This window comes from Natator depressus, chromosome 5, assembly GCF_965152275.1.
Source record: "Natator depressus isolate rNatDep1 chromosome 5, rNatDep2.hap1, whole genome shotgun sequence".
Classification (NCBI taxonomy): Eukaryota; Metazoa; Chordata; order Testudines; family Cheloniidae; genus Natator; species Natator depressus.
In genome coordinates, this window is record NC_134238.1 from 122193876 (window position 1) to 122202983 (window position 9108).

At 52.1% G+C, this 9108-nt stretch overlaps 1 protein-coding gene across 1 annotated transcript; it reads left to right on the forward strand.

Moving 5' to 3' along the window:
- The first annotated feature begins 2517 nt into the window (after positions 1-2517).
- On the forward strand, positions 2518-8629 carry LOC141987092 (perilipin-3-like). The gene is made up of 8 exons (XM_074952134.1): positions 2518-2539; positions 4023-4123; positions 4760-4955; positions 5655-5737; positions 5843-6128; positions 6853-7043; positions 8050-8163; positions 8261-8629. The coding sequence occupies exons 2-8, from the start codon at positions 4070-4072 to the stop codon at positions 8627-8629; spliced, it is 1293 nt and encodes a 430-aa protein (XP_074808235.1). The 5' UTR covers positions 2518-2539; positions 4023-4069.
- The last annotated feature ends 479 nt before the right edge of the window (positions 8630-9108 follow it).

Below are 9108 nucleotides of genomic sequence, written 5' to 3' on the forward strand. Positions count from 1 at the left end.
CTTCAGAATTGATTCCTTGAGGTCCTGCTCCACGATTTTTCCGGGGACTGAGGTGAGGCTGACTGGCCTGTACTTCCCAGGATCCTCCTTCTTCCCTTTTTTAAAGATGGGCACTACATTAGCCTTTTTCCAGTCGTCCGGGACTGCCCCAGATCGCCATGAGTTTTCAAAGATAATGGCCAACGGCTCCGCAATCACATCCGCCAACTCCTTTAGCACTCTCAGATGCAACGCATCCGGCCCCATGGACTTGTGCACGTCCAGCTTTTCTAAATAATCCCGAACCACTTCTTTCTCCACAGAGGGCTGGTCACCTCCTCCCCATGCTGTGCTGCCCAGTGCAGTAGTCTGGGAGCTGACCTTGTTCGTGAAGACAGAGGCAAAAAAAGCATTGAGTACATTAGCTTTTTCCACATCCTCTGTCACTAGGTTGCCTCCCTCATTCAGTAAGGGGCCCACACTTTCCTTCACTTTCTTCTTGTTGCCAACAAACCTGAAGAAACCCTTCTTGTTACTCTTAACATCTCTTGCTAGCTGCAACTCCAGGTGTGATTTGGCCTTCCTGATTTCACTCCTGCATGCCCGAGCAATATTTTTATACTCCTCCCTGGTCATTTGTCCGATCTTCCACTTCTTGTAAGCTTCTTTTTTGCGTTTAAGATCAGCAAGGATTTCACTGTTAAGCCAAGCTGGTCGCCTGCCATATTTACTATTCTTTCTACACATCAGGATGGTTTGTCCCTGTAACCTCAATAAGGATTCTTTAAAATAAAGCCAGCTCTCCTGGACTCCTTTCCCCCTCATGTTATTCTCCCAGGGGATCTTGCCCATCAGTTCCCTGAGGGAGTCAAAGTCTGCTTTTCTGAAGTCCAGGGTCCGTATTCTGCTGCTTTCCTTTCCTCCTTGTGTCAGGATCCTGAACTCAACCATCTCATGGTCACTGCCTCCCAGGTTCCCATCCACTTTTGCTTCCCCTACTAATTCTTCCCGGTTTGTGAGCAGCAGCTCAAGAAGAGCTCTGCCCCTAGTTGGTTCCTCCAGCACTTGCACCAGGAAATTGTCCCCTACATTTTCCAAAAACTTCCTGGATTGTCTGTGCACTGCTGTATTGCTCTCCCAGCAGATATCAGGGTGATTGAAGTCTCCCATGAGAACCAGGGCGTGCAGGGAGTAAATGCAGGGACTGGTTTGTGCAGGGCTCATTGGAGAATCAGGGACTAAAACTGCCCCACTCTGGCCCTGGCAGCCACTGAAGCTGAAGGTCGTGTCTCTGGATGGAGGCCCACTCACATCCCTCTGTGGGACAGACACATGAGTATGAACAGCTAGGCTTGCTTTAAAGGAGTGAGGTGAGCACCTGCCTCAGCCCCAGGCCTCTGTCACTCTGCTCAGCTGCTCCAGGCATTTGCCCTCCCTGCTTTGATTTTACTCCCTGTGTGAAGGGTGATGGGGAGGTTATGGGAAGAAGTTATGCCTGGTGTGATCTGCTGTCACTCCGGCTGGGAAGGGCCTTGAAGCTGGAGTAACTAGGCCAGGAATGATAATGGGGAGAGGGCAGAGCCGAGCATAGTAGCTCTGACTGACACCCCCCCCCAAACTTTGCCCTGAGCTTGTCTCCCCACTTAGTCCTTCCCTGTGGCGGTGTCACCCCCAGCATCTGCCCAAATGCTCCCCTGATTCCCCCTGAGCCTGGGGGTTCCACGTATCGAACTGACACTTATATTGGAACTGCTAACTGCACTCAGTCTTTAACCCCTTATTGCCCAGCGTGGGGCAGCCTAACTCTCTTTGAGGTTCTGGGCCTAACTCACTTAGGGCTTGCAATGCTGAGAGGAGCAATAGCTAAATACCTTTAAAAACCTGTGCCATGTTCTCTTCCCTGGACAAGTCAACCAACAGGAAAGCTATAAATGAACTGAGAAAGTATCTTGTGCCAGCTGGGCCAGAATAACTTCCCCAGCCTCTTCTGGAGTGGGCAAGACAGCAAAATAATACAACAGCTATCAGCACTCTCCTCTCTTAGATGGTTTTACTGATAAAAAACCTTCTACACTGAAAATGTTCCCAGGGAAATGGAGCGCAAAGGCGCTCTTCAGAGAGAACAACTGGAGCACTCTGAGAATATGAAGCATTCTTATTATTTGTATGACCGTAGCATTTCGAAGCCAAAATCAGAACTGGAATCCCATCATGCTAGGTACTGTCTTAACACAGAGTAAAAGGCATGCCCCAAACAGCTCATAATCTGAAACTAGGTTTGCCAGCCCTACAGGATCATCCTGGAGTCTCGAGGAACTAAAGATTGTCATGTGATGGGACCTCCAGGAACACATCCAAGCAAGATTGGCAACTCTGAAACCCTGTAACTTTTCAGAGGCTCACAGCCCTCACTGAGCAAAGTAGAGAATGCAGCTGTGTGATTGGTCTCCTGAGCTGTCTGTCAAGTGTGTCCAGCCCCATGATGACATCATCACAGGAATATAATGGCGGGGCGGGGTTGATTCTAGTACTGGCAAAGGATTAGTAGTGTGGAAGTTTGGTAAGATGTGTGCTTAACCTCTATACTATGTCTCTGGTTTCTAGGTTCTGTGTGTGTTTAGATGGGGGTTCTTTCTTACACAGAGTGTGACCCAATGTCTTGCCTGATGGCCAGTAGTGGCTAGGATTGAATGGTCAGAAACTCTTAGCTACTTTCAGTGCTTGGTAGCTGTTCTTGTGTAAAGCATTTCTAGCTGAGTCTTCTGAGCAAACAGTCCAAGGAAGGAAACTATCTGCCTTCCAGACTGGGAGGCCTTGATTAATTGTATGTTCTAGGAGGTGGAGGCTTCTGTAGAGAAGAATAGAATATTTACCAAAGAGAATTAAATTAGGGCTTGGACTATGGGAAAACTCTCTACTCACTTCTCTACCTGAGCTAAGCTATGCTGTTCCCACTCAGGAATGGGGATTGGGACTTCTGGCTTGTCCTAATGATCTGCAGGTGGAAACACTTGACTGAGGTGGCTGATTCAGCTGAGACTGGAGTGCTGGGTAACCAATATGTATCTGAAAAAGATAATGCAGGAAACACGAAAAGAAAACAGGCCTGGTGCCTTCCCATAAGGGAAATGCTTCCTGGCTCTAGTTTTCTAGTTAGTGGTCTCGCTCTTGCCTCTAGGGGTGATGGTGTCAATTTACCTGAACTGGAATCTGTTCTTTAGCAGACCAGTCTTTAACTGAGAAGAGAAAATATTTGTATTTTTACCAGCTAAATTGGCTTTAAAATAACCAGCCTGCCATAGTGGGCATCTCCTACGTAGACTCATAGATATTAAGGCCAGAAGGGACAACTATGATCATCTCCTATGTAATTCAGTATCCAGGGAGACTCCTACAGGACTCACTCCAGAGGTCCCTGAAGGCTCACCAGCGGTATCTTCTCAATTCAGTGTTCTGTGTGTGTACTCAATGGCTACTACCTTCAGCAGGGTAACTTCTGTCAGTGATTGTACTCTGGGACAAATTCAATTATCCCTGGTATTATCTGGGAAAAGACTAAACGAGGAGGGTGCCTCTGAGCTTTGCAGGTGTCCTGGTGCTCCCCTTGGGAGGCATTGTTGGGTCTAGAAGTCTGAGGAGAAGCTTTGGGAGTGTGCAACACCGAGAGACCCTGGTGATGGGCAGGATCAAACCTGGGACCTCTGGAGCTAAATGCATGAGCCTCTGCTGCATGAGCTAAAAGCCACAAGGCTCTTAGCTAAGACTGTAAAGCCGATGCGTTAATCTCTGTCTCTCTAACTGGTCCTCGTGCCACGAGATGGGACGGAAGAACACACCCACAAGGTGTGTGGATTACAAGTGCATCCCTGGACCTGAGGAACTGGCTGTCTCTGAGCCTGCCTTAGATCAAAGGTTTAAGGCCCTGGCCTGTTCTCTGTACAGAGAGACTTACTACAGGGGGACAACCTGGTCTGAATCTTGGAGAAAATGGACTGGGAGCAGCCCTCCTGGTGTTCCATTGATTTCACTGTGTTCTGCAGTAGCCACTCAATATTCCTTTTTGGGTCTTGCAGGGACATCTCGCTCCACCATGTCTGCTAAGGAAAATGAACCACAGGTGGAGATCCAGGCAGAAGAGCAACAGGTGGGTCCCTCCTGGGGAGGCAGGTGTGCTTGGCAGCTGGAAGGGCTGTTCTAGCTTGAATGTCTCCACTGCTGGAGACAGGGACTCGTAACCACAACACTAGCTCATGCTCCAAGTTCTAGTTCTCAGAGTGCCGTAGTCACTGCCCACAAAAGCCCCCTGAATCCGGGAGGAGCACCAGCGCTGGTGCCCCTGTGAATGCTCTCTGCACTAGAACACCGGCAAATCCCGCTGATAGCAATGCCCAGTGGGGGCACTGTACCGGGTGCTGGACCGAGACATGGTTCCTGATTGGGAGAGACTGACCTTGGAAAGACAAAAGGTCTCTCCACTCCTGCTCTCACTGATGGAACGAGATCGTGACACAGTTCTGTTTTGTTGGTGGGCGTGCCACGATGGAAACGGCGTTCCTGAGACCTTGCTGACTATAGGCAGCTGTTCCAGTGGGACCAGGCTTCTGGGTGTGTAACTAATGTCACAGGCAGGCCACTGAACCCCTGCTGACAGGGACAGGAGACTGCCTAACTCTGAGGACCGTCTCCTACAGAATCAGTAGTTGTAGAGGGAAAGAGACAGGAGGGGCACCTTGACAAGCCAGGAGCTCTTCCTCAGCTGACTCCTCTTTCCCTCCCTCAGACTGCAGGGGACAGGGTGGCTGGCATGCCCTTGGTCAGCTCTGCCTGTGAGATGGCCTCTGCCAGCTACGCTGCCACCAAAGAGACCCACCCAGCCATCAAAGCGGTCTGTGAGGTGGCAGAGACAGGGGTGAGGGCCATCACCTCTGCTGCCATCACCGGGGCACAGCCCATCCTGGACCAGCTGGAGCCACAGCGTGAGTAAGGGAGGGGAGGCTGGAACACTCGTGGGTGTGTGGTGGGGGAGGTGGGTCTGGGGGCAGGCTCAGCCTACAGTGGCTCTAGGCCCACTACTGAGCTTGGCCTCCAACTGGCAGCAAACAGAATCCAGACTCCCTTCTCATGCTCCCCTGAACTCGGCTAGCTCCTGGACGTGATCTGGCCAAGGCATTGGCCTTGCGCAGAGCGGCTCTGACGGCTGCAGCAGCTGCTAGTGGGGACTCTTGCTCAGGTACCGGTGCTGAGCTGGGCCAGCCTAGAGGCAGGCAGTGCCCAGGCACAATCCCTGGTGTGCGTGGCTGGCCCAGTACCACACAGCCACATGCACTGTGTATGGCACCTAATGCCATGGAGCAATACCTGCTAGAGGGCACAGGAAGCAGCTCCAATGCTGAAGGGATCTGAGCCCATTGCAGGCACTGGAATCCTCTAGGAGAAGCTGGGGGTGGATGAACAGATGACTGGCAGCGGGATCTCCTGAGTGCTAAACCTGCGCTGACCCAGACTGGCTCCATAGTCTTGGGCAGCTTGCCCAACCTCTCTTCCTTGGCTTTCCCATCAGTAACCTGGGACACTTGCTTAGGAACACCAGTCCTCCAGTGTACACAGATTAGCAGCCCCACGAGATCTGTGCACGTGAAGGAATTAAGGGAACGAGTTCTGTGGTTGTGTTTCAGTTGCAGCAGCCAATGAATATGCCTGTCGGGGTCTGGACAGACTGGAGGAGCAGCTGCCCATCCTGCAGCAGCCGATTGAGAAGGTAACCACAGGAGTGTCACGGCTGGTCCAGGAGCAGGATGGGGCTGTGGGCCCTTCACTTCCGCTAGGTGTTCAGTGACCTCTCTTCTGACCCCTTTGCCTCTAGGTGGCTTTGGATGCCCAAGACCTCGTGCGTGCCACAATGGTGGGTGCCCAGGATGCCGTCTGCAGCACGGTCACTGAGGCCAAGGATGCAGTGACCAGCATGGTGGGCGTGGCCCAAGGGGCTGTCCAGGAGAGCGTGGAGGTGACCAAATCCGCTGTGACCTGCAGCATGAGCACAGTGATGGCCTCCAGTATGGGGCAGATGGCTGCGAGTGGCATAGACACAGCATTGGGGAAATCTGAGCAGCTGGTGGATTACTACCTCCCCATGACCGAGGAGGAGCTCGGTAAGAACCTCTCTGCTGAATACAAACCAACGTGACCCTGGTGTCTTGGGGCTCAGCTTGGACTCAGTGTCCACAGCTGATCTGCCAAAAGAGCCACCTCTCCTCTCCTTCGGGCTCCCTTGCAACCTATCTTGGCTACTAGCCCTCCCTTAGTTCCTTCATGCTGGGCCCTCTGCCCGTCCGGTCTGATGGCTCTGACACTGCTCCCTGTGCAGTTACTCACTCCCTTACTGGTCGGTGCTGCGGGGCATCCAAATGTGCCCTGGGAAAGATTGCATAGGTCACAAGTTTGGGAGGGCTGAACGCATCCCCGCCTTGTATCCTAGCCCTGCCAACTGGTGGTAAAAGTAGATTTTAATTCTTACCAGTACGGCGACTCATGGGAGGGACCCAAATGTGGGGGGGGGAGGGAGGGACACTTGACTCCCCCCAAGCGACCCCACCCTGTCTTGTGCATGGGGGCTCTACAGAAACCCAGACAGAAGATGCAACTACGTGGAAGGGCTGGTGGGGGGCCAGCTGGGGGCGGTACAGCCACACCGGAGGAGCTGCCAGCGTTCTGCTCCTTTTGCTGCTGCGGTTCCTGAGAGCCCTGCAGTTTTCAGTGGATACCGAACGTCATTCCAGTATGTCATACCAGCAACAAATGTCTTAATGGTGCGGCGTACCTGACCTTACTGCCTTACTTGCACCACTGCTGCCAACTGATCCTTTCCCCTTCCAGCTGAGCTTGCCACAACTCCCGTTGAGGGGCCTGGAGAGGCTCCTGCAGAGCAGCGGAGTTACTACGTGCGTCTGGGTTCCCTTTCGAGCACGCTGCGCCAGCGAGCCTACCAGCACGCCCTGGGCAAGATGAGCCAAGCCAGGCAGAGCACCCTGGAGGCCCTCTCCCGGCTCCAGCAAATCATTGACCTGGTAGGAACACGACCCCTCTCCCCTGCCCTGTAGCTGCTGTGGGTCACGGTCTGCCTTAAATATAAAGGGAAGGGTAAACCACTTTAAAATCCCTCCTGGCCAGAGGAAAAATGCTCTCGCCTATAAAGGGTTAAGAAGCTAAAGGTAACCTTGCTGGCACCTAACCAAAATGTCCAATGAGGAGACAAGATACTTTCAAAAGCTGGGAGGAGGGAGAGACACAAAGGGTCTGTGGCTGTATGCTGCTTTTGCCAGAAACAGAACAGGAATGGAGTCTTAGAACTTTTAGTAAGTAACCTAGCTAGGTATGTGTTAGATTATGATTTCTTTAAATGGCTGAGAAGAACTGTGCTGAATAGTATGACTATCCCTGTCTGTGTCTATTTTGTAACTTAAGGTTTTGCCTAGAGGGATTCTCTGTTTTGAATCTAATTACCCTGTAAGGTATCTACCATCCTGATTTTACAGAGGTGATTCCTTTACTTCTATTAAAAGCCTTCTTGTAAGAAAACTGAATGCTTTTTCATTGTTCTCCGATCCAAGGGTTTGGGTCTGAGGTCACCTACGCGAACTGGTCAGGATTTTTACCAAACCTTCCCCGGGAAGTGGGGTGCAAGGGTTGGGAGGATTTTTGGGAGGGAAGACGTGTCCAAACTACGTTTCCCAGTAAACCCAGTTAGAGTTTGGTGGTGGCAGTGGAAATTCCAAGGGCAAAGGGTAAAATTAATTTGTACCTTGGGGAAGGTTTAACCTCAGCTGGTGAAAGTAAGCTCAGGATGTTTTCATGCAGGTCCCCACATCTGTACCCTAGAGTTCAGAGTGGGGGAGGAACCTTGACACGGTCTCTGCAGCCTCCCATGCTCAGTGCCATTGGCACAGTTTTTCCTATGCCCAGCTGTGTCACTGCAGTAGTGCTGCCGGCTTGCTGCCCACACTTAACTGTGGGAGAACTTCCCTGGCCAGCCGCCTCCTGCTCTTCCCAGCTAACTGCCCTCTCCTCCTGCAGATCAAGCAGGCTGTAGATCAGAAGCTTCACAATGGCCAGGACCGTCTGTACCAGATGTGGCTCCAGTGCTGCAGGGGCAAGTTGGAAGGGCAGGAGGAACCAGACTCCGCAAAGGTATGCTCCTTCTCGCCCTCACAGCCTTGTTTCAGCCAACTCCCCCCATCTGTAGGGGAAACTTGCAGATACTCCAGTCTCTTTCTCCTTCCATCAGGTTGAAGCTCAGGCTCTAGCCATGTCCCAGAGCCTCACCCAGCAACTGAAAACCACCTGCCTTACTCTCTTGGGCAGCATCCAGGGCCTTCCCAGCACTATCCAGGACAAGGCCCAGCAGGTCTCGAGCAGTATAGAAGAGCTCCAGGCCTCCTTCTCCAGTGCCGGCTGTTTCCAGGATCTGTCCAGCAGTGCCCTTGCCCGTAGTCAGGAGATGGTGACCAAGGCCCAGGAGTCCCTGGATGAGCTGCTGGAATACGTGATGCAGAACATTCCCCTGGACTGGATCGTGGGACCCTTCACTCCCGCTGGAGACTCCCCACCGTCTCCTGATGAGCTGGTGGAGGAAGGAAAGAAGGTGGAGGCCTGAAGGGTTCCCCCTGCTGCTGGAAGGAATCCAGCTGAATTGCCTGCATAGCTAGTATGGGGTCTCCTTGCTGAGGCCGCAGTTCTGCTTTGTCAGATGGTGGACGGAGGTCAACTCTTCGTTCTGCAGAATTGCAGAACGTGAATGTCATTTCCCACGCACGCCCCCCCAGAACCATGTATTACCGGTTACAGGGTGGCATCACTAGTCATGCAGGACTGCATCCCTTGCAGGGCTAGTCTGCTTCTCTCAGGACATACATACAGCTGTCTTCCTCTCTATATAGGAAGTGCTCCGGAGCTTGATCTTTTTCCTAGATTTGTAATGTGTAAAACTAGGGTTTAATGTCACAATAAACTGCAACTGCATTCAAATTGCTGTCTGCTTAATGTGATTCCCTCCCTGGCTCATGCTCTGTAGAAACATATACCGTACAGGTGACCCCATGCCCCTCTTCTTCATACACACAAACCCCCTCCACC